We start from the raw sequence: 26950 nt of genomic DNA, 5'->3' as shown, positions 1-26950 counted from the left end.
AACAACCGTTGAGAGATTTGCTTCGTGTTTGGATGTATTTCTTTCTTGTCAGCATCTTCTGTTCCTGAACTGTTGCCAAGAAAAGCCTTTGGAAGTTTGCCTAATTATCCCAAGGTCAGAGATAAACTGAAGATGTTTGGAGAACTTTGCTTTCATTTAATTTGGAATAAGCTGAGAATGAGTTAATTCTCAGCTGTTTTAATAAAATCTGTTTGGTTTTGGAACTGTTTTGCATTTAATATTAACTACGTGGGCCTGGGTCAAACCTGCAATGAGGAAATTTTTTGGCAAAGAAAAGGCAGCTCTTTACTGTGCTGGGCATGTGGGTCGGGACAAAATAACAGTGAAAAAAATGTGGATAGCTACTGCTATGGTACCATTTGGTAAGCCTGTGCAAGGAGCGAGGCACGTGGGGTGAGTTGCTCAGCCTCCTATTGTTTTTGCAGCTGCAATCAGCTGCAGCAGTGGCCATGCTTGCTGGAGGTGGTGGTGGGAGTGGCCCCCACGAGGTAGCTGTATGCGTGGATAGGATGGCTTTGCTGCAACCCTTTGGTAAGTCAGCGCAAGGCACATGGGCAGTTCCCCCCTCACCTCACCCTCCCTCACCTCCTAACCTCATGTCAGCAGCATGGCAAGCAACCAGACAAAATGGCGGCTGGCCATTTGCTTAAGCAGGGCTTATTTTTGGGAGTAGGGCTTATATTTAGTGCATGCGTAATTAACATTATAGGGCTTATTTTCAGGGAAACATGGTATTACACTATTTCAGCATAATTTGGTTTTTTTGTAATAAAAATCAGTATCTATGCATTATGTTTTGTTTGTTTTTTTTAAAAAAAGAAGAGATATATAGGTTTCACCAGACTCTCAAAGTCCATGGGAGAAAAAGATCAAGAATGGGACCATATTTTTCATTATTCTTAATAGAAAATAGTGCTATAATGGATTATTATATTTTTAAAAATAAGGGACACAGAATCCTCTTGGTATTATGTGACCTTATCTTCTAAAAGCAAAGATACTGTTTCCTCCTGGCATATAGGCATTCTTAGAGTAAGCCAATTTAGGAGATATGTTACTAGCAGCTATTTGAAAATATGTATTGAGGGAAATTTTCAAAATGCCCAATAGTTAAAGATTTTTGGGTAGCTTAAGATAAAACACATTGAAATATAGCTTTAATAAAAACATATATAGTAAAATCAAAATGAAATCTACAATAAAAACACCATGCAAACTAGGCAGCAGGAAGGTGATCATACAAAATATAAAACAATATGAACTAAAATGCAAATAAAAAGCCTAAGAAAAAATATATTTGCCTTTTGCTACAATAATGCTAATGTGGGCATCAAGTTAAACATGTCTGGGGAAGGAATTCCATAAATGAGGTGCCACCACAGAAACATTTTCTCCATTGTAGAATCTATGCCCTTCTCTAGTGGAGGGCTCAGAGAAGACCCTTGTTAGAAGAAAGGTGCATAGGAGTATATGAAATAAGGCATCCTGTCAAATAACCTGGTTCTAAGACATTTAGGTCTTTAAAGGTAAAAAACCATCCCTTTGAACTGTGTTTCCCCAAAGAATAAGCCCTAGTCTGATTTTGAGCATGCTCCTAATATAAGCCCTACCCCACCCCAAATAAGCCTCAGTTAAGGTCGTCAACAGCCAGGGAGTGGGGGATGGATGGGCATGGGCAGCACCGGAGATGGCGAGGGCACAGGGGATGATGGTGTCCAGCAACAGCTGCAGCCTGTGCAGTGCAAGTGAGTTGATTACCTGTCCAAACAGGTGGAGACAGAGGCGGGGGGAGGCATGTGATCTGGATGTACCATGTGGGCTGCAGGAAAGCTGAGAGTTGGTGGGCTGGAGCAGGTGGCCAGCTGCAGTCTTTCCATGGCAGCACTGGCAGCAGATAGAGGTAGAGGCATGGTAGGAAGGAAGGCAATCCAGACATGCTTCGTGGGCCAGGGAAAGTCAAGAGTAGGCTAGAGCAAACAGGTAGCCACAGGGGGCTCGTCTTTGTGCAGTGGCACCAGCAGCAGATGGAGGAAGAGGCACGTGGAGAATTCAGGTGATCCTGATCTGCCAAGTGGGCCGCAGGCAAGCCAAGAAATAGTGGCCCTGAGTGGGTGGATGGGCACGGGAGACAAGCCAAGAAACATAGACAAGCCTCCCATGGCCACCTGTCTACTCTGTCCCTCTATCTCTCAGCTTGCCTGTGGCCCATGCGGCATGTCCAGATTGCCTGCCTCCTCCTCCATGCCTCTGCCTCCATCTGTTGTGGTCTGCCAGCAGCTTGTGGAGCTGGCAGCAGAGTCGGACAGTGATGAGGCTGAGGAAGAACATGGGCCAGTCCTAGTTTCCTGCACTTTTTGGTGGCCCCGATTGTGACACGATGTCCAGGCTTATGTCACGTCCTGTGTTTGCTGCCGTCAGACCAAATCGGCAACGGGAGCTCCTCCAGGGTTGCTTCAGCCATTGCCGAAGGGATATGGGCCGGAGGACTTCACCTGGGAGGATGTGACCTCCGTACATGCACCTCTCTTGGTGAAAGCCTTCCATGACCAATTTCCGTCAAGGCCGTATCCAGATAGTCAAACTTGGGGGAAGGGCCCTGTGGTGAGGGATAGTGTTTGGTCCACCAGCAGCCAGTCCTGGATGCTGGGGAAGGCCCGGATGAGGGCTCTGCGTCGGAGGCAGAGATGGGGCCAAGGCCATTGGGGAGTGATGTGCAGAGTTTGGAGCCTCCAGAGGCTGACAGTAGAGAGGCAGAGGAACAGGAGGAGCCTGTTCCTAGTGCATGTATGAGAAGAGCTGCCAGAAGGCAGGAGCAGATAAAGCAGTGAGGACGACTTGGGAGTAGGGAGATGATTGGCCCCTCCCATAAGGCTTAAAAGATCAGCAACGGCTCTTGGCCTCTTTGCCAGAAAACAACATTGAGAGAATTGGTTCTTGTTTCACTATATTCATTTCTTGTTGGCGTCTTCTGCTTCTGAAGTTTTGCCAAGAAAAGCCTTTGGCAGTTTGCCTAATTATCCCAAGGTCAGGTGATAAACTGTGGAATGGTGTTTTGAAAAATTTGCTTTAATTTAGTTTGGACTATGCTGAGAATGAGTTAATTCTCAGCTGTTCTAATAAAGTCTGTTTGTTTTCGAACTGTTTGTATTTAATACTAACTACTTGGGCCTGGGTCACAACACCATCTACTGTTGGACAGATAGTCAACTCACTTGCACTACTGCGCAGCCCCAGAGTGCATCGACCAAAGGGGCTGGCAGGCTGCAGCTGCTCCTGAACATAGTTGGCCCTCGCACGCTCACCACCTCTTGTGTGCGTGTTGTGGGGTGGGGGGATGGGGCACCTTGCTGGGCTGATTGCCCTGATATCATGTTTCCCTGAAAATAAGCCTTATTGCTTATTTTGTAGCCCCCAAAAATATAACATCAGGTCTTATTTTGGGGAAAATATGGTAGAAATGGACTGGCAATATAAATGGTGAAATACTGACATAATATGTTCATATAAGTCATTCTAGAGAACAGTCAAACCATTCTAATTTGAATTAATTGAAATTCCAAACCAATTTCAAATGCAGTCCCATATAGAACACACTGCAGTAACATTCCCAACTGGGAAATTGCCAGAATGTGAATAATTTTTGTGAGGCTGTCTCTGTCCAGGTAAGTCACAGTTGGTAAATCAACTGAAATTTATAAAAAGTATTCCATGCTCCTGAAACCACCTGGGATTCTAGGGACAAAGGATGGATCTAGAAGCACCTTAAGGAACCTTACGGCAAGGGAAGACCCAGAGCAGGCAGGGTATCACTCAGTTGCACAGATGCACCACCCACATATTAGATGAAAAGTAGAGGTAGGCAACATTCATATATTTATGACAATTCAGCCACTTCTCTAGATATTCTCTCCCAGCAGTTTCATATTGACATTAAAAAGCATATGTGATAAATTAGGATTCCAATCTAATCAATTGCCAATCCAGCAACCTCTGGAAACAGCTTTCCAAGGAGAAGCAAAACCATCATAGTACAGTGCTCCCACTTCCTACTCTGACAGACTCTGGGTTCAGGTCTTGTTTCTTCAGGAGTAGCCTGACCATTGTCTCTTTTAAACAGACGAAAAGATTTTCTGTCTCATTTAAGCGTTTACCACCTTCTGGACCCAGTCCCTTCAACAGTACTATCCTATTAACTTTGTGATCAGCTTCCTATAGTATATTAGAAGTTAGATGTCACTGCTTTGAAGTTAATTGTATAGTTGAAACACAGGGAAGTACCTAAATAGAACATGATACCTCCAGAATCTCTAAGATCAGATAGTAACAGTATTAACAGTTTACATATATGGATTGGACAATAAGAAGTGAAATGACCAGGATCATTCTATAAGTTATTTAATTTACAACAAAGGTGATATAACTAATTTTGCCAAGTGCCATCTAATTAGCTTACTGAGCATGTTTAATAAATTGTATGCATGATGACCCGGGACAAGGCATGAAGGTCAAACAGCCAGCTGAGAGTTCAAACTCCCCTTTAATGTTCCAAATTTTCCCCCAAATGCTCCTACATTCTTGGCAAGTCCGAGAGCAAAGCACACACACACACACACAAGGCAGTCTCTGGCTGTGCCCAGTCCAGCAAAACAAAGGAACAGGGAAATGAGTCCATGAACCAAGGAACAAACAAGGAGTTCACAAAGTAAGGAACAAGGTACTGAGTTCACGAAGTCAGGAACAAGGCTCTGAGTCCACAAAGGAAGAAGCGAGCAGTTCTGCAAACTCTAAATGTTTGTACCGGCACACCAAACTCTACAAATTCAGCATTTGTTCCCGACAAATGCCCCTCCCCACGGCATCTCCTTAAATCTCAGTCCCCCAGGTGTGCCTTGTGAAGAGGGGAGGGGTACTCTCTCCCAAGTCATCAGGTTGCCTGCACTGTTCCCACCTTCTCTCCACTCTCCATGCTTGGGGATCAAGACTGGGCGGTCCTTGCTCATTGCCTGAGCTCAGTTGCTCATGTCCACTGCTTGCCCTCTCTCAGTCATCCTGACCCCGTTCCTCCCTGCTAATAAACCGTCCCAATCCTGAGGGGCCCTGGGTTGCCTTGGCCTGCTCCTCCACACATTCCTCCAAAGCCAACAAAGCCGCCCCCTCGATCTCCATCGGTTCCAGCTCCGGTTGATCCTCCTCCACAGATTCAGGCTCCGACGTGGGCATGACATATGTGAGGTATATTTATTTTTAACTACTGACTAGGATAAATTTATCCTGCATTTTGGACAGATTAACTACATTCTAATGGTTAATATTACATTGGTAGAAAAACATAACAGAGTCACTCCTCTATGTCATCATGTATGTATTTGCTAAATTAAAATCAGGATTTGTACAAGTCCCACAAGAAAGTTATGTGTCGAGTATGAGAAATCTCTATTGAACAGCAGCTGTTGTTACCGTGTTTCCCTGAAAATATGACATACCCCGAAAACAAGCCCTAGCCCAATTTTCACCCCTGCACCTAATATAAGCCCTACCCAAAATAAGCCCTAGTTAAGCCCCACCCACTGTCTGGTTGTATGAGGTCGGGCAAGGTGTAGGCATAAAAATCAACCTAGGACAGTGGTGGGGGCTGGAACTGCCCCACGCATCCTGTACCCACTTACCTTAGGACCACTGAAGCAAGCTGCCCATGCCCCGACACCTGTCGTACCACTGCCCGATTTCTTCTGCAGTCTCCTGTGGCTGCTTACATAGTGCATCATGCCAGTGCTGCCCCTTGCAACAGAACACCAGAAGGCTCATCACACCAGGGCCGCCACTCACGGCAGGATGCCGCATGGCTTGTCATGCCGGTGCTACCACTCACACATGCAATAGCACAATACACCACATAGCCTCTTGCCGTGAGTGCTGGCACTGGCACGATGACCCTTGCGGCTGTTCTGCCCCAGCTCTGGATTCCCGAGGATATAGACACACACCAACAGTCCTTATCAAATTTATTAAGTAGCAAGAATAAACCAAAGTCCGGCAAAGGTTTGCAACCAGCCCAGAAAGCAAGATGCGATAAGACTTTTCCAAAAATGCTCTGATGTTGATTACAAGTTGTTTCTAGCAAGAAACTTACTAATGGTGTGTGACTTAAATAGTCTAAGGGAGTGGCCAATTATCCTCAAGTCTTACTCTCAAGGAGACCTCCTCCTCCTGAGTAGCCACTCCTGCCTTTTGGCAGCCCTGCGTGCTCAAGCATTGAGGAGACACTTTGCTATCTCCACTTGAAGGAGCCTCTGGAGGTTCTGAAGGCCCTGGCTGAGTCTCTGCCTCTGACACCACATCCTCTTCAGCCTCCTCACTTTCCAATGCGAGCGCCAGCTGCGCAGGCTGCTGGCGCAACACTATACCAGCCTCCTCGTAGTCGGGATCAGCCACGATCCGCGCAGGCCGCTGGCGGGTCACAACAGCGGCATTCTGCTGCAAGTGATGGCACTGGAGTGACCAGGCATGCAGTGTTTGGCCGTGAGTAGCTGCAAAAGTCAAGCAGTGGCATGACAGGTGGTCGGGCATGGGAAGCGGGGCTGTGGTGGTCCTAAGGTGAGCGGGTAAGACATCCCCCAAAATAAGACCTAGTGCTTATTTTGGAGACAAAAAGAAAATAAGAAATGAAATAACTGGCCAAAGAAATAAACAAACAAATGGGAATTAATTGGCATTGAGAATGGTGAGATTTTGCTCAGCAGTGCTCTTTATAAAAGCTCTAAAAAGATAACAGCTTCCTATTGTTTTGGATTGGTGAGAATATGTAAGAATATGTGTGAGTGTTCAGGCATTGATCTTATTAAACCAATACAGCTTCATTGTTGTTAGAACTCAGGGTTTTCATTCCCTGTTGCAAGATTTTATCTTTTAATTGGAACTAGGTGAAAATCAGGGACAGTTATCTGGTTTGTGCATAAATTCTCTCTATTACCAAAACCCTGCATTTAATAATCTCAAAGCTCTCCTCAGCCTTTGGCTGAGCTGAAAAGTGCCTGCCTCTCCAGAAGCATAAGGAAGAATAATAAAATGATTGGCATATATAAAAATGAAAATAGATAGCCCTTGACTTATGACTATAATTGAGCCCAAAATTTCTGTTGCTAAGTAAGATATTTGTTAAGTGAGTTTTGCCCCATTTTACAAACTTTCTTCCTACAGCTGTTAAGTGAATCACTGCAGTTGTTAAGTTAGTATCATGGCTGTTAAGTGAATGTGGCTTCCCCATTCACATTGCTTGTCAGAAGGTTATAGGACACTACTCCTATCATAAATATGAGTCAGTTACCAAGCAGCTGAATTTTGATCACATGACCATAGGGATGCTGCAACGTTTGTGTGAAAAATGGTCATAAGTCACTTTTTTCAATACCGTTATAAATTTGAATGGTCACTAAATGAAGTGTTGTAAGTCGAGGACTACTGGTAGGAAGTTTGATTTTGAGAATTTTTGAACAGGCCTTTAATATTGCCCAATCAATATTCTCAAGAACATTTTTGGTAGTCTGGGTAATTAAACTCATGTGCTTGGAATCCAGGAAGACTCCAGTGTAATTGGTACCCAGATTTAGAATCAAATTAATTCTTTAATTAATATTTACATTAGGATCTTTAATCCTTTCATGCAGAATAGACATAAGTCATCTTTGAAAAAAGATGTAAAATTCAAGTGGCATCACTGGACTTACTCAATTCATAAAGAACCTCAGAAGAGATTTAATCCAGTCCAACCCCTTGCTCACTAAAAGATCCACAGGTGTTCACAAGTTCATCTCTAATGGATAATCATCTATATTTGGTGACAAAGTCACACTGGTTTCTGTTCAATGTGGTGTTCCTGTTAAAATGTTCATATTGTTGTGGCCCGCCAGCAGCCTGTGCAGCTGGTAGCTGATTCCGACAGCGAGGAGGCTGGTGTGGTGATTTGCCAGCAGCCTGTGCAGCTGGCACCCAAGTCAGACAATGAGGAGGCTGGAGAAGATTTGGTGCCAGAGGCGGGGATTCAGCCAGGGCCTTCAGAACCTCCAGAAGCTCCTATAAGTAAGAGGAATAAGAGGAGGAGCCTCTTCTCAATGCACAGGCGCGCAGAGTTGCCAAAAGGCAGGAATGGCTCCTCAGGAGGAGGTGTCCTTGAGAGTAAGGCTTGGGGCTAATTGGCCACTTCCCTAGCCAGTTTAGTTTAGTTTAGTTTAGTTTAGTTTAGTTTAGTTTAGTTTAGTTTAGTTTAGTTTAGTTTAGTTTAGTTTAGTTTAGTTTAGTTTAGTTTAGTTTAGTTTAGTTTAATTATCGCATTTCTATGCCGCCCAACTCCCAAGGGACTCTTTAAGGAATGACGATGACTGAGGCAATTTGCAGAAAACAACTTCGTTCATATTCCTTCGCGTATTGACTCCAGAAACGTCTGATCGGCTCTTGCTTCTCTCGTCATTTTTCCTGCAAATTGCTTCTGGGCATTCTGCCAACCACAGTAAGCTTATGGTTATCTGAAAGACTGTGCCTCAGAATTGAGTTATTATTCCTTGGACTCTTGTCGGCTGTTAATGAAGTTAAATTAACAGCCTTTGTTCAGAAAAGACTGATTTAAACTGTACTTATGTTTGAACTACTAAGAAAGCTCATTAGTAGTCCTTAATTAGTAAACTAAGGTTTGTATGGACTTTGTGTGTACTGCGTTCTTTGTGGTCCGTAGCTGGGGCAGAACACATATTCTTTGATGTTTGAGTGACAAGACTGCAATATGACAAACAGTGATTGCTAATTTATTAGTGTATGAGCATGTCTTTTATGTGTTTCTGTCTGAAGAAGTCTGGAAAGTCTCTATTCTAGTTAACAATCTTATTCTAGCTAACAATGTAATACCATTTTGTATAAACACATTTGATATGTATATAATGCTTTTTACAATACATTTTAGGATAGTGGAAACACCTGCTTTCTATCTTTTACATGACCAATACCAATTTATGAGAAAAAAAGTTGCTCAGTTTTGGTCTATTGACATAGATTTATCAACTTTTTTTTTAGCTTTTTATTTGTATCATCAAAGAATTAATTTGAGGCTCATTTAAGATAACCTTCTATTTATATTATTCCTTTATAATATTTTACATAAAATATTATGTAATATTTTTTGCAAATGAAATAGTAGAATATGCTGGAATATGTTAGTTACGTACCAACTAATGGAAAATACAATGAAGAAATTCAGATCATTTTGAGTCAAAATTATTATGAATTATCATGTTTCCAAATTGGGTTTTAATATTTATAAAGTTTAGAAAAAATTAAGTATTTCCACAAATCCCATTATTTAGAAATGTTGGGTCTTTTTATGGCTACTATTGGATGTGCCAATATCTTTTTATGGTTCATGTTATTATAAAGAAAGGAAATGTTCTCTTATGGACATCTGTTAAATGCTTATATTAGAACATTAGCATAGCAGAAAATACAACTAGCATTTTACTGAACTGTCCCCATTAGAATGGCATTACAGATGTCTTAAAGAGGTTAGCATCTGTTGCAACCCTAGATTTAAAAATTCAGAAGCATTTAAATTAAATGGAATTTTGCCATGAACAACAATGGGATATGTTTTGTAGCTAGCCAAAGTTGATTCTGATAGAAACTGAAAACAAAACTGGAAAATAGAGGGGGTTTTTTAAAATAAAAAAATATTAATACCGCATTTCCCCAAAAATAAGACAGGGTCTTATTTTCTTTTGACCCCCAAAATATGGCCTTGGCCTTATTATCAGGGGGTCTTATTAGTTTTGAGGTGCAGGAGGCCCCTAAACCTTGGCCCGTGGCAGGGCGACTGGTGCCAGAGCGCCAACCAGCTGCTTCACCAGTGCTGCTCAGGCTGCTGCCTCCAGCAATCATGGCAGCTTTTTCATTGCTTCCCATTGAAACAGCATGAGCTGAGGAGGCAAGGTGGGGGGGTGTCAAAGGGGGGGGAACATGCCCCACATGCACCTGCCATCCATGCAGAACATGTGTCTTGCTTCTCCGTCGTGTCTTACTTGAGTTCCAGCTCCTGCCATGCCCGGCGAGGGGGGGGGGGAGAAGAGATGGCAAAGGAAGCCCCATCTCGCTCCATGCATCTCACTTCTCCGCCACCCCATCCCTCCCCACCTGCCACTCCCCCTCACCAGCTGAGATCAGCAAGCCAGATTCAGGGAGCTGAATGTGCTGCCTACACCTGGGAGGAGAAAAACATGAGAAATAGGCTCTCTCACACCGCCTCCTCTCTCTTCTTCTCCTGAGTGGCAGCGGTGCATCCGGCTCACTGAATCTGGCCTGCTGATCTCAGCGGCTCTGACCAATCCTTGCTGGCAATGCTGCGGGCAAAAACTGGCCATGCCAATACTGCTTCATGGCTGCTCAGGCAGCCTGCAGAAGCCACTGCTTGGAGCTCTGGCACCAGTCCCCCTTCCCCCAGTCCCAGGTCGGCAGGGCTAGGGCTGGCAAGAGTTTTTTTGCAGCTGCTCTTTGTGGCTGCCACTAAGAGAAGGGGCGCGTGAGCTAGGGTTTGTGGGAGCGGCCTCCGTGAGGCCGTTCTACATGGATGGCAGGTGCGTGTGGAGTGCATGGGGCATGTTCCCCCTCCCTTCCCCCCCTCCAGCCTCACCTCCTGTTTGTGCAGCAGCTGTGCATGCGTCTAAGTATTTGGGGGAGGATTATTTGGGGGGGGGGATTATTTTAGCACATGTGCTCAAAAGCCCAATTAGGCAATATTAATTATAAAAAGAATATCACCAAATAATCTAGAAACACAATTTATTAAATTTCACATACATTCTTAAGAAAAGTTTGGGTTTTTTTGCAAAATGTTCTAGTTTTCCTAGAGTTTTCCAAGTAAGATTAGCAGTATTTGATAACTGAAATACTTTAAATCAGTTACCTCTACAGCTATGTGTTCCAAGTATCTTGGATCATTGCTGTAAGGAAGCTTCCAAGTGCATTGTGAAGAGCAAGAAATACAGTATGATTGGTATGTGTGTGTGTGTATCCATCTGTGTATATGTGTGTGTACATATAAAGACCACAATTAATAGTGGCTGGATAACACAGTGGTTAGAGCATTGCACTTTGACATGAGAGACTGGCCTTTGACATGGGACATTGGGGTTTAAATCAGTTGTACCATACCAGTAGGGGTCTCGGGAAAAGGCTCCCTAATGTTTCACCTGCATAACGTGATTATGAGGATGATATAAACAAAGAGAATCATGCCAACACCTGGATTAACAAGTTATGTGTCAGAAGTTAGGGAACCAAGTCAATCTGGCTAGAGGTTGGCTGCTGGAAGCGCCATTCATACATAAGAAAACCTGCAATTAATGGAATACTATTAAAACAACTAATGAGAGGTAATATATGAAATATATGAGGGAATTATGGATGGGGAGAAGACATAAATGTACGTTACTGACAAAATCTAGTTACGCAGTACTTCAACATAGTGAAAAAGGAGCTCCAGAAGAATGCAAAATATATCACCCATTTGGCAGCCATTTTTTTATTTCTAAGAATGCCAATGAGGATTATATAGGATCTAGAAAGAGTTATTAAAAGAATTAAAAGAAGTTTTTGACTGTTGCTTGTAATATGCATGTGGCATATTAAAATGTGAAAAATCTGTATTTACTACCAGAATTACAGCCTCTGATAATTCTGTGCAAATTTCAGCTATAAAGCAAAAACAATCCTCCCCCAGCAATTGCATTTATACCTTTAGGTGACTCTAATTACTTGCATTTTGAGGTAAAGTAAATTTTATGCTGGTTTATTCTTTACAATAAACATTCACTCTGACATAATGCAATCCTAGTTCTACTCATCATTAAATTTGATCACCAATTTCCGTGAGTGATGTACAATCAGCATTTTTGAATCAAAGCCCAAATCAATTCTAAATAAACAAAATTTATATTTTGTTTTGCATATATACTGCACTTGTACAGAAGAATAGAAAAATGAGTAAAAGTTATGATTAGCTGCAGGACCATTGATTTTTTGTTATATACAGGTAGCTAAATATATATATGACCTTCCAAACTAGTTTTGGTTCTGAGCTATTTGTTGACAATAATTAATATCAGCACTTACTTGTTTGTAGCTGCTTTTCTCTAGCTTTCAAATCATCGTACACTTGAGCAAAATGATTACTAAAGGCAACAAGATCTGCTTCCAAAAACACTGGACACTGCTGGTTCTCTTTTAGTGCTTTGCCTTGTACCTTCAGTTTTTCTATCTGAGGTTGAATGCTTGAAAAGCTGACCACTTCATCCTGCCAAAAAGTGGTTTTGAAAAGGAATGTCAGTATTGTAATATTGGTTAAATAAATTATCTTTATGAACTGCTATTTAAGCTGCCATTTTAATCATAAATTTGTATGATTGTTATTTAATAGCAATAGTGTAGTCAATATTTGTTTTATATAGCTACATTACTTATATTAACTTCTAATACTGATCAGTTGCTAAACTAGATATATGTTTGTATATTAGGCTTCGAAATCCATATGGTTCTTTCATTATACAGTACATTAGATAATTGAAGTGTTCCTTTATAGTTGAAATGCTATTCTTACATGAATTACCTTAGAATTAATTAATGATAGGTAATAGACATACCCAGGTAAAGGTATGTATTACTTATTTATGACAGAATAACAGAGTTGGAAGGAACCTTGGAGGTCTTCTAGTCCAACCTCCTGCTCAGGCAGGAAACCCTATACCATTTTAGACAAATGATTGTCCAATCTCTTCTTAAAAACTTCCAGGGCTGGACCACCCACAACTTCTGGAGGCAAGTCATTCCACTAATTGATTGTTCTGTCGGGAAATTTCTCTTTGGTTCTAGGTTCTATTTATCTATATAATGTACTATTCCATGAAATGGAAATAACACATTGAATGCTGAAGTGTAACTCAGTAAACAGCAAATTTATGTTTAATAAAACTAGTGGATATCCTTAGGCATCAGTATTATACAGTGCATACCTTACATATGGAATTAAATTCAATGTAAATTCAGAAATGTAGTAAGAATAAATGGGTTTTTTTCATCAAACAAACAAACAAACAAACAAATGTTTTAAAGGTTTTTTAATTATTTTTAGTTTTGTATACTGACCAGTCCACTAGAGTTGGATGACCAATTAATGTAAATGCTGTATAGAAGTAAATACCATATTTTTCAGAGTATAAGATGCACCAGAGTATAAGACACAGCTTAGTTTTTGGGAAGGAAAATAGGAAAAAAAAATCTGCCTACCAGGTATTCATCTGGCTAGCATCCTTAGTCTGGTAGCTTCAGCACATTAGTTTGCTGGTTTTTATCCCCTGCTTTAGAAGCTAAAAAACAGCTTCTAAAGCACAACTGATCTTTGGAGAGGGAAGCAATGAGAAAAGCAGGCAAACCATGGAGATCGCTTCACTCGCTAGCACATTGTTAGGGCTGAAAAAAACTTCACAGCTGAGAGTCAGAGGGAGCAGGCGGAAGATTGCTTCACTGAAAAAAAGCTTCTAAAGAACAGCTGAGAGTCAGAGGGAGCAGGCAAAGCCTGGAAGATTGCTAGCGCCTCGTTAGGGCTGAAAAAAAGCTTCGAAAAAGCTACATTCGGAGTATAAGACGCACCCAAATTTTCAACCTCTTTTAGGAAGGAAAAAAGTGTGTCTTATACTCTGAAAAATACAGTAAGTAAAGGATGCTATGCCATTAATTGGGGATTGGAATAAAAAAAAAGAAATGGAGAAACCTGAAATCATAGGTTTCCTTTCTGCTCAGTCATACTTATTTACTTTCTTTCCAACTAGATGCTGTTGGACTGCATAAGCATCAGGTGGAACTGAAAATTACTAGTAAATAGGTAATTGGCCTGAGTTGCCTGATGCTGCTAGTTTTGTTGGATCTTTCATTATCAGGTAGGTTTTGCCAGATTTAACCAAACTTCAATTTCATTTCCTTGCAGTGTGTTGCTAAACTGCTTGACAATGATTAAGAGACCAATCAGATATTTCAACAATGAAGCTCACTTGGTGCTGAGCAATTTTTGATTTTTTTTGTTCTTTTTTCCACAGCTTTTTCTGCTGTTATTATAAGTTCTTTAATTTCAACCATTTTTATTATTAACTACTTCCTTTATTGAAACTGCATTTTTGTTGTATTTTGTGTGTTGTTCCATAGTTGTGCCCAGAACTGCATTGTTTTTTCTTTGTCAAATCTTGACCTGTGCACTGCATTCTCTTCACTGATGGATTGGTACAAATGTTTTTGTTTTGACTGAGATTGGAGATTCTCCCATGAGTGTGCAATTTGGGCTTTGTATCTGCTAATCTTCTTGGCTATAGCTGTTATTTATTGCTTTATTATTTCCAGTACTTAATTAATCTTCTTGTATCTGTCAGTGTGTAAGAAATTATGAGCTGGGATAGCCATAACTACAAGTCAGCCAATGGAAACTGTTTGGTGACTAAGAAACAGGATCTGTTGTGAACCATTGGAGACAGCTCGGAGTCTAGGAGTGGTTTAATTTGATTGATCTGTATATATATATAAAAGTTGGTTTGTCCTTGCATTATTGATTCTGTGCTTCTGTGAGTTCTGGTTCTAGCTTCTGCTGCATGGGTATTGTATACATGCATCATGCTTTATATTACTGTATATAAAGACATTTCTTTTATACATTAATCCTGCTGAACTATTTACTTGTGTACTGGTTGATTGCTGCAAACTCTAACAGTATCTAGGTGACATTTCTTGATCAGGAATTCTTGGTCTTCTTAATTTCAGCTTCTTTTCTTTCATCTGTTCTAACTTGCTTGTATCTGACCTGAGCAGGTGGATCTTATTTTCAGTTTGATCTTCCATTTTGTAGTGTGCTGTTTGTTTTTTCCTTGTTTGTTGATTTTGTATCCACAGTATTCAATTAAAACTGCAGCATGCTGTACATTAGTTGGTTTGTTTCTTGCATGATCTTTCTAGTGCTTACACTTGATATTACAGCTTTGGCATCTTTTAATACTTGTGCTAGCTGTTTATTTGGAACCAGCTTCTTTGCAGGAAACATTTTGTTGTTTTTGTCCTGTCCCAGATGCTCAGCTATTTTTTGTTTCAACATTTCTTCTTTAAGTAGGGGGCTTTGATCTTTTTGAGGAGAAAGCAGAAGAGAGGGTGCCTGGTTTGGGAATGAAAATGCTATAATAGTTATGTTAGTTTCTTTTAATACTGATTTCCCCTGGTTTGGCTGTGCAATCTGAGTTACTTCAGCAAGGCTTTAATTTCTTTGCCCTGGATGGACCTTTGCAGTTCTTCCAATTCTGCTTTCATGAATTCCATACTATAAATCAACATTTATCTGCTAGTCTCTTTTCTGCTATTTCTGATTCTGGATGTTCTTTCCAGAACTGCTACATTCTTGTCAGATGTCCTTTTCTTGTTGGATTTGATTGGTAATAAAAGATCATTATTTCTTTGTTTTCAATCTTTGTATATTTGCGGCTTTTCTTTCTTTTTTAAAATTTTTATTAAACAATTTTTAATATTTTTAAACAATTTTCCTCTTTACAACATTTCTGTATCGGTATTCATCTGCTACGTATCCATTTTTCCCATTACATCAATATATCTATACATGTGGTTCCATTGTCCTTTGTACATTATACTTATTGGTATATTAATATACTGATCTATAAACAAACATTTTGTGTCATATATATTTATAGAGATTTATTACTATTTTCTAACTCCTAAGTCTTCTTTATTTAATATTTTTTTTTACTTTTACATCTATCCTCTAACCAGTTGTACCATACATTCCATATCAAATAGTACTCTGTTTCTCCTTTGTCTTTTATTTCTTTCATCAGTCTATCCATCTCAGCGCACTCCAGCACTTTTCTTATCACACTTTCCTCTGATAGTATAATATTATTTTTTCAGTTTTGTGAGTACACAATTCTGGCTGCTGTTATGATATGTAATATTAAGTATTGTGTTTTTTTATCATAATTTCCTGCGAGTATGCCAATAGAAATAATTCCAGTTTGGGAGGGGCATGGCTTGTGACTGGCAGAAGGACACAAACTCTGGAGCTCCAGAGTAAGTGTCGATATCTCAGTGTTTTGGGGGTCCATAGGAGACCATAGCTGATCCGTAGGATCAGTGAAGAAAGAGGGCACAGGCTGGTGTGGAAAGGGGATCCGCAAGTTCCCTGTAGCACCAGCGAAGAGCCTTTGACTCTGCAGCTGGGAAGACAGCCATTGAGAGCTGTCACAAAGGCGGAGCAGTCACAAGTGAAGTGAAAGAAAGAGGAGCAAGGCATTTCATCTGGGTGAGATAATTGCTGTCTTGGAATAAGACTTCTATCTTTCAAGAGATAACCTGAACTGTAGAAAATTAATTAGAACGAAAAGGAATGGCAAGAGTGAAAGGGGAGGAAGCGGATATCTGGGAACCTCCCCATTTTCGAACCAGCGGCATTACAAGATGCTGGCCAATATAAAAATTAATTTTTTCAAAGAGTATGAACTGATTGCGAAAATAAGGGAAAGCAGAGTGGGCAGTGTGTAATAAGATTGAAATATGGATAATTTTTTGATTTTAGAAATTAGAAACCGGAAAGATCTAAGTCAGAACGAATAGACTTTAGATCAGTGAAAATAAGTTGAGAAGGTATACAGTGCCATCTAGTGGTGAAAAGGGTTTTTTTTTTTTGGGAAGTGTGGAATGAACAAAGAATGACCTTGAGTAACATTTGAGATAAACTGTCTTATGACTCAGTGGGAGTAAAAGTGGAGAAGGGGAAGAAGGAAAAAGATTAGCAACTGAATAATAGTTCAAAGTTCAAAGACTATTTTGTTGGAATTGTTTTTTCTGCTGATATATTATTTTTGCTGACTTTCTGGAATGCAAATTTTTTGATTTTTTCTCTTCCTTTCTTTTATTATATTTTATTTTATTTTGCTGTTTAAAACCTGAAATGTGGAAAAGCTAAAATTGGGATATTGTATTTTTCTTTCTTTCTTTCTTTTCCCCTTTTTTGGATTTTACATTTCTTGATATTTAATATTTTGTATTTGGGATAATTACTCTTTTTTCTTCTACTTATTGTCTTTTTAGTGCATTTTGATAATCAGATTTTTATTTTTTATTCATATATAAAAATTATATATGTCTTATATATGTGTATATATATTAGTCTTTTGTGTTTTAACGACCTATGTAATGGGCTGTGTGTTAACATCCTGAGTTCTAGTATTGTGATATCCTGAGTTTTTTGATGTAATGTCCTGAGCAGATGGCTGTGATGCCACATCCTGGGCTTTGGTTTCGCCCCTCTTAGCCCGGGATGTGGCATCACAGCCATCTGCTCAGGACATTACATCAAAAAACTCAGGATAGCACAATACTAGAACTCAGGATGTTAACCCACAGCCCATTACCAAGGTCGTTAAAGATTAATGGGCACACATCAAGGACCTCATCCACACAGGATGTTACGAAACAGCAGACTAATCTGCAAACACCAACTCCATCAATTAATCAAGATGTAACAACACAGACAACCTAGCCGCTCACAGCAACAAAGCCAGCACTCCACACCTCCCCACCAGTATTTATAGAGAGATGGCAGCTCCAATCATGCTTTCCTTGCACAAGCACGAAGCCAAAGACACCAGCCTGAAGATGATGAGTGGGACCTCGTCGAAATGTCGCCAAGATACTCTCAATCTTACACGGGAAAAGACCTGAATACACTAAAACTTGCATACCTCTACCATGAAAATCTACGAAAACACACACACACACACACATACACACACACTTTATTATAGTTGGGTTTTTTATATTTTTTGGCTGACCTTTGGGCTTCTTGCTTTTGTTTCTTGATTATTAATTTTTTTTGGCAGTTGGTGTTGTTTTTTCTTTTTTCTTCCACTGCTTGGATTTTTTTTTTCTCTTCTTTTTTCTCATTTTAGTTTCCCTTTAGGGGGAATATTAGTGTTTGGTTTTGTTGATATCATTTTTAAACGTATGGATTAGGGTATCAAGAACTTGAAGATCTGTGGTGACCAGGATGATAAATGTGGATTATAAATATTGATTTACGAAATTTGGATTATAAATTGGGCGATTTGAAAGTAGAGAGTAAAATGAAGAGGCAACCACAATATTTATCATCACCATTAATAACAGCAGTACCAAGCTCCGCAGCATAAAAAGCAGTAGAAACAATAATACAACAAGACAAAACCAACATGGAACTAAAAAGCATGATACAGGCAATGCATGATGATCTTAAGGAAATGAAAGAAATGATGTGAAGAAACAAACAAAGATTGATAGCAATGGAGGAGAAAGTAGAAGCAACAGAGAAAAAGGTGGAGGAGATGGATTATAGGCTTACAACTATAGATAAACAAGAGTGACTAGACCTACTAAACAAATAAACAAGTAAAAATGGAAGAAGAAGTAAAAGTAATATCAGTGAATATAAATGGACCAAATTCAGTAATAAAAAGAAGGATATTTAACAAATTAGAAAAATTAAAATTAGAGATTATATGTCTACAAGAAGTTCACATTAAGAAACAGCATAAGTATCTATTGGAGCAAAAGAAATTAGGAACACTATTACAACACTTGCCAGTCAAAGTAAAAGAGGGGTAGCATTATATATTTAAAAAACAATTCAATCTAAACAGATTTTTGAAGATGAGGAAGGAAGGATATTAATAGTTGAAATAACTTTGAATTAAAAAAAACATTGTTAGTGGCAATATATGCTCCAAATGATAATCAAGAAGAATATTATGGAAAATTACATAAAAAATATTAGAATATGAATATGAAGAGATATGTATATTAGGGGATTTCAATGCAATAATAGACAATGAGTTGGACTATAAACCTACAAAATTAAATAAGAAAATAAGAAAAACATTGCCAAAAAGTTTTCCCACAATGATAGATGAATTAAGTCTAAAAGATGCTTGGAGGCGAAGTCATCCAAAAGAAAAGCAGTACACATTTCACTGAAATAGACATCTATCGTGATCAAGAATAGACATGATGTGGATGTCAACAGAATTAATAGCTAAAATACAAGAAATTGATATTGGAATAAATGTATGGGCAGACCACAATCCAATAATAATGACATGGAAAGGGAAAAAAAGAAAAATGAGATGGACATTAAATCAAAAATTACTAAATGAAAAGAATTTCCAACAATATATGGAAAAAGAATTGACTTTTTTTTAAAGAGAATAAGAAAGAAGATACATCTTTACAAAACATGTGGGATACCAGTAAAGCATATATTAGAGGATTGGCAATAACATATTTAGGAAAACGAAATAAACTAAATAAACAAATGCATAAGAATTTAAAGAAAGAATATAAGAGATTAGAGATGGAACTACAAAAAAACCCGCACGATAAAAAAATTAAAAATTTGTTGGATTTGAAAAAACATAAGATGAATTTAATGGAAAATGAAGAATTGGCGAATAGAATAAAAGCTACAAAGCAATTTTTTTTTGAAAATGCAAATAAACCCAGACAATGGTTAGCACATAAAATGAAAAAAGAGAAAGAAAAGAAATTAATAAGTCAATTAATAGATCAAGATGGAAAGATATGTTATAGAAATGAGGAAAAGAAGAGGATAATTGAGAAATACTATAATGGATTGTATCAACAAGAAACAGTAGAAGAAGATAAGATAGAACAATATTTGAAGAAAATGGAACTGCCTAGAATCCCAGAAAAGTTCAAAAAATTATTAGAAGAAAGAATATCTATGATGGAATTAATGGAGGGAATTAAAAGACAGAAAAATGGGAAGACACCAGGCCCAGAGGGATTACCAGCAGAAGTATATAAAACCCTACAAGATGTACTAAGCAATGTGATGCTGCAAGTATTCAATGAACTACTACTTAAAGCTAAAATTCTGGACTCATGGATGGAGGCATATATAACTTTAATACCAAAAGAAGAGGCAGATCTGCAACAGATAAAGAATTATAGACTGATATCTTTATTAAATGCGGATTATAAGATTTTTGCATCAATCATGACTGAAAGATTAAAAAAATTACTAAATGAGTTTATACATTTGGATCAAAATGGCTTCCTACCAAAAAGACAAATTAGAGACAATATGCAAACTATATTAAACACATTAGAATATTATGAACTACACTCAGAGAAACAAATAGCGTTGTTATTTTTAGATGCACAAAAGGCGTTTGACAACATTAATTGGCAATTTATGATAAAACAGTTGAAAATGATGGATTTTGGAGATAGATTTATAAATATGATCCAAATTATATATAGAGACCAAGCACAAAGGTGATGGTAAATGGTGAAATGACAGAGAAAATAAATATTAGAAAAGGAACAAGACAAGGATGCCCTTTATCTCCATTATTATTTATATTAACATTAGAGATTTTAAATAGAAAAGTGAGGCAGGAAAAGGAAATAAAATGAATGAGAATTAAAAAAGAAGAATACAAACTACAAGCATTTGCAAATGATTTGGTGTTTATCATGGATGACCCAATAGAGACAGCACCAAAACTATTAGAACAAATAGAATATGGGAAAGTAGCAGGTCTGAAAATCAATAAAGATAAGACAAAAATATTAGTTAAAAATATGAGAGAAAAACAAAAGAAGGAGATGATGGAGAAACTGGACATTCAAATTGTGAAGAAAGTGAAATATTTGGGCATCTATCTGACATCAAGATGTGCAACACTCAAGGAAGACAATTATCACAAAAAACAAATTGAAACAGACCTGGAGAAATGGAGAAACTTGCAATTATCACTAATGGGAACAATAGCATTAATAAAAATGAATATATTACCCAAAATATTATTTTTATTTCAAAGTATACCAATAAAACTGGAGAAAAAATATTTTGAAGAGTTGAAGAAAATAATGTGGAAATATGTGTGGCAAGGAAAGAGAGCAAGGATTAACATAAAAATGCTACAAGATGCAAGAATTAGAGGTGGGTTTGGCCTTCCAAATTGGGAATTATATTATCAAGTGGTAGCGTTAACATGGATTAAAGAATGGATTTTATTAAGGAATAAAAGACTATTGACATTGGAGGGTCATGATTTACAACTGGGTTGGCATGCCTTTTTTTTTTTATTGAAAAGTTTTACAAAAAAACAAGAATTTTCTTCCCCCCATGTTCCCCCCACCCTTTCCCTCCCCTCATCCCACCCTCCCCCCCAGACTTCCCAGAGCAAAATACAAGGTATTTCATTTAACACTCATAAACTAGATTAACCTACTTATCCTCAGACTACTAACTCCCCCCCTGAAACCTTAACTCCACTATAGATAACATAATACTTCTAATACTTAACGTTCATTCATAAGCTATTTGATATTTTCTTGTCTGATACTTATTTTGAATATAATCAATCCATCTTCTCCATTCTGATACGTATCTTTCTTGTGTATAGTCCTTCAAGTACCCTGAGATTTTCGCCATTTCTGCTAGGTTCGTTACTTTCAATATCCACTCTTCAACAGTAGGCAAAGAGTCCTTCTTCCAATATTGCGCTACCAACAGCCTAGCTGCTGATATTAAATTCAAAATCAATTTAGTCTCTGATACTGTACAGTCCGTAGTTATATGCAATAGGAACAATTGAGGAGTAAATTTCAACCTTCTTTTCAAAATATTCTGCATCACCCACCAAATTTTTATCCAAAATGCCTTGATTTTCTTACAGGTCCACCATATATGATAATAGGTTGCATCATTACATTCATATCTCCAACATTTAGCTTGCAAATTCGAGTACATACATGGATGTCACTTAGGATCTAAGTGACATCTATAAAACATTTTATAAAAATTATAAAAATTCTCTCTCAAATTTTGTGCTTGTGTAAATTTAACATTTCTGACCCAAATCTTTTCCCACGTTTCCATCATCACTGGTTCCTGAAAGTTTTGTGCCCATTTTATCATACAATCCTTAACCAATTCCATTTCTGAATCTATTTCCAATAATGCATTATACAACCTTTTAATATGCATCTGACTTTGATCTCTAATCTGTTTCACCAGATTTTCCTCATTTTGCATAACACCAAATTTTTGATCTTCCCTCCATCTAGCTTGAAGCTGACCATACTGAAACCAAATATAAATTATCCCTTCTTCTTTTAATTCATCTAAAGATTTCAGTTGCAACTTACCCCTTTCCAAAAAAAGAAGCTCTTTATAAGTAATCACCTCTGTTTTTTGCTCTATACTTATATTTTCTATTGCATGTCTGGGATTTGCCCATATGGGTATCTTATAATTTAGCTTATATTGGTACTTTTTCCAAACCCTCAACAACGCATTTCTAAGTATATGACCCTTAAACACTTTATCCACTTTTTTTTCATATAACAAATAAGCATGCCATCCATATAACAAATCATAACCTTCTATGTTTAACATTCTTTCTTCAGTTAAGTTAAACCAATCACTAATTTGTGATAAAGTAGCTGCTTCATAATACAATCTTAAGTTAGGCATTTTAAGACCTCCTCTCTCACGTATATCCTGTATAATTTTCAGTTTCACTCTTGGTTTCTTCCCAGCCCAAATGAAAGTATTAACCCCTTTCTGCCATTCCATCAAATTTCCATCTTTCTTAAGCACTGGTATCATTTGAAACAAAAATAAAAACCTAGGTAGTACATTCATTTTTAGTACATGCTATCCTTCCCAGTAATGACAGGTGTAACTTTTTCCAATTTTCCATTTCTTTCTGTACTTTTTGCCAAATAATTTCATAATTATTTTTAAACAATTTCGTGTTTGAGGCTGCAATATATACTCCTAGATACTTAACCTTTTTAACTATTTCAAATCCCGTTATTCTCCCTAAGTCTTCTCTTTGAGTTATGGACATGTTTTTAGTTATCATCTTTGTCTTATGTAGATTTACTTTAAATCCAGATACTTTGCCATATTGAGCTACTATGTCCAACATATAGGGAGCCGCTTCTATAGGTTGAGATAAAGTAACAACTAGGACATCTGTAAACGCTCTTAATCTATAATCCTGCTGTCTAATTACAATTCCTTTTATTTTATCAGAGTCACGTAACTTATTCAACAAAACTTCTAAGGTTAAAATAAACAACAATGGCGACAAGGGACAACCCTGCCTAGTACCTTTCTCAATTTTAAACACATCTGTTAAACCTCCATAAACTATTATTTGTGCTGTTTGTTCCTGATATATTGCTCTAATTGAATGTATAAAATACTCCCCAAAATGCATTTTTTCTATTATCTTAAACAGAAATTGCCAATTCAATCGATCAAATGCTTTCTCTGCATCCAAAAATATGAACGCTGCAGGGACCTGGTTGTTTTTTTCCAGATATTCCAATAGGTTTATAATTTGTCTAACATTATATTTCATTTGCCTCCCTTTTATAAAGCCTGATTGATCATTATGAATTGTTTGTTGCATAACTGGCTTTAGTCTATTCGCTGATATCTTAGCAAAAATTTTATAATCCATGTTCAAAAGTGAAATTGGCCTAAAATTTTCAGGTTTAGTACAATTTTGATCCTTTTTATGGTATGGGAAACAAAAGATACATGGATAGTTCCAAAGACATTATGTAAGAAATAGTTTGCTATCAGTGTGGGAGAGAGTGAAAGAAAAACATTATTTAAATATTCCAATGTGGCTTTCTACAATAGAAGTGGTGACATATCTAAATATTGTGAACATGGGGAGTATTGTTAGATATAAAGACATTTTGACAGATCGGGGAGAACGGAAGCAAAAACAAGAACTAGAGAGTCAAGGGATTGAGATAGATTGGTATACAAGACTGCAAATACAATCAAGATATGAAGCAGATCGTAGACAATATGGCTTTAACTTGGGGAAATCAGAACTGGATGAAATATTGACAGGAACAGATGAGAAAATGATTAAGAAATTATATAATTATTTATTGCGTATTAGACTAGAAGATGAAGAAGTAAAAGAAACAATGATAGCATGGGCAAATAATTTTGGATACACCATAGAATTGGACAAATGGCACAACTTTGGGAAAGAAATTATAAATTAACAATGGCAACAGCCTATAAAGAAAACCTGTATAAGATGTTTTATAAATGGCATATGCCACCAGAAAGATTAGCTAAGAAGTTTAAAGATAAATCAGCTAAGTGTTGGAAATGTCATCAGTTGCCAGGATCATACTATCATATGTGATGGTTGTGTAAAGAAGCAAAACAATATTGGGTGAAAATACAACATGGTTAGAGGGAATGTTGGAGCAACATATAGTGTTAAAACCAGATATATTATTATTGGGAATTTTACCAGAAAATTATAGCAAAGAAGATACATATTTGATTATTCATATAATAACAGTGGCTAGAATTGTATTTGCACAAAACTGGAAAGCAGATAAAATTCCATTGGAAGGAGATATTATAAAGAAAATTTCAGAATGTGCAGAAATGAATAGATTAACATTGAGAATAAAAGATAAAGAGGAGTCGATGTATTTCAAGACATGGGATAAATTTTATGATTGGTTAGAAAAAAAATATGAATAAGGACATAGAGATAAAATAGATAGCGAATAGATGGGAGAAAACAATTAGAAAAATAGATGTCAAGTAAACGGAGAAAATGGGGGGGGAAGGGAAAAAAGTGAGATATTATAAAAATGTACGCAAATGATGAAATAAAAATAAATAATAATTGAATAAGAAATTGAAATGAGAATAAAGATAATTAGGAAATCAGGGCTGCTCGAATACCACTTTAGATTGAACTGAAAAGGGAAACACCAGGAGAGAGGGGAAGGAGTAGAGAGAGAGGAAAGGAAAAGAGAGGAGAGGAGAGAGGAGAAAAGGAGAAAGAAGAAAGAAGAAAGGGAAAAGGAGAGGAAGAAGAGAGAAGGGAAAGAGGAGTAGAGGAGAAGGTTAGAAGGGGGGAAGAAGAGAGGAGTGGGGGAAGAGAAGGGGAAGTAAGAAAGAGAAGGAAAGGAAGAATGAAGGAAGTAGGAGGAGAAACAGGGGAAGAGAAGGGGAGGAGAAGAAGAAAGGTTGGAGTAAAGGTAAAGGGTAAAAAAGCAGCCCTGAAAAAGTAAAAATGAAAAATGAAAGTTAAAAGAAAAGATGAATGAAAAATGATGGAAATGACTGTACATGTAAATGTGTTTATGAAAAAATAAATAAAAATCTTTATAAAAAAAAGAAATAATTCCAGTTTCAATTCTATTTGCTGTTTGGTTATCTCCTCAAGCCACTTTCTTATTCTAATCTAATTTTTTTTTTTTTTTTTTTTTTGCTATTGCACACATCCACCACATATGATAGTACGTTCCTTGAGTTTGTCTGCATTTCCAGCAACCTGGTGATGTGTTCAGGAACATTTTGGCCAATCTCGCTGATAGAAGGTGCCATCTGTAGAACATTTTGTACTTTGTCCTTATAGCTGCCAACATGGTCAATTTGTAACTTTTTCACCCAGAGTTTCTCCCATTTCTCCAATTCTATGTTGTAACTGAAATTTTTGGCCCAAGTTTCTTTAACTACCTCCTTCTCCATTCTATATCGCAATAAGTAATTGTATATTTTCCTAATCAGTTTTTCTTCTGTGCTTTGTAAGATCTTAATTTGCATAAATTAAGATCTTACAAATTTGTAAGGTCTGAATTTGCATAAATGGCCACCAATCAATGTCTATACCCTGATCTTTTAGTTCTTGTTTTGTTTTTAGTTTCCCCTGGTCATTTAGCAAGTCTTGATATCTTTTTTTTTTTTTTGGCTTTAATTTATATGCCGCCCTTCTCCGGAGACTCAGGGCGGCTTACAATGCGTTAAGCAATAGCCTTCATACTTTTGTATATTTATACAAAGTCAGCTTATTGCCCCCACAATCTGGGTCCTCATTTTACCTGCCTTTGAAAGGATGGAAGGCTGAGTCAACCTTGAGCCTAGTGAGATTTGAACTTGCAGTAAATGCAAGCAGCAGATGTTAATAACAGTGCTTTAGTCCACTGTACTATCAGGCTCATTTGTCTATATCTAATAGATTTGGGTAAATTAATGCTTCCATTGTTGATAACCAATTTGGTATTTTGTTATAGTGATACTTTTTAATTTTTTGCCATACCTGTAATAAAGTGTTCCTGATTAAATGTCTCTGAAAATAACTGTGAGATTTGTTTTTCCCATCCCATATGAATGCATGCCAGCCTATTTGTAAGTCATGTCCTTCTAATGTCAAAATCCTTTTGTTTTTTAGCTCTATCCAATCCTTAATCCAAGTAAGTGCCGTTGCTTGATAATACATCTCCCAATCTGGGAGCCCAAAATCTCCTTTCTCTCTACTGTCCTGTAATAATTTTAATTTAATCAGTGTTTTTTTCCCCAGCCAAATGTATTTCATTGTTAGTTTATTTAACTAACAATGTTCTTCGTAAAATATTCATCTTAATGGCTATCCTTCCGATAAGTAACAATTGTAATTTTTTCCAGTTTTCCAAATCCTTTTTTATTTGTTGTATTATTGTGCTGTAATTGTCTTCTTTGATTGATGAACATTTGGCTGATAACCAAATTCCCAAATATTGCACCTTCTTGGTCACTTGCATGCCCGTTCTTTCTTCCAATTCTCTCTCCTGTTTTTTAATGAGGTTTTTTGTTATTATCTTTGTTTTACTCTTGCTAATTTTAGGCCCTGCTACTTTACCGAATTCTTCTATTTTTTGAACCAATTTGAACTGTTTATAAAAGTTCTTCTAGAATAAATACCAGATCGTCTGCGAACACTTGGACTTTGTATTCTTCTTTTTTTAT

At 37.6% G+C, this 26950-nt stretch overlaps 1 protein-coding gene across 3 annotated transcripts in view; it reads right to left on the bottom strand.

Moving 5' to 3' along the window:
• Nucleotides 1-26950, bottom strand: part of DMD (dystrophin) — a 2041544-nt gene that overhangs the window by 1195076 nt on the left and 819518 nt on the right. For all 3 annotated transcript variants that reach the window (XM_087871305.1, XM_087871306.1, XM_087871307.1), the window contains one exon: nucleotides 12169-12349. In XM_087871305.1, coding sequence (XP_087727431.1) covers nucleotides 12169-12349 — 181 coding nt within the window. The remainder of the gene's footprint in view (nucleotides 1-12168; nucleotides 12350-26950) is intronic.

This window comes from Pantherophis guttatus, chromosome 5 (genome assembly GCF_059756535.1).
Source record: "Pantherophis guttatus breed Tessera chromosome 5, ASM5975653v1, whole genome shotgun sequence".
Taxonomy (NCBI): Eukaryota; Metazoa; Chordata; class Lepidosauria; order Squamata; family Colubridae; genus Pantherophis; species Pantherophis guttatus.
This window is presented reverse-complemented; position numbering and strand designations above follow the sequence as displayed.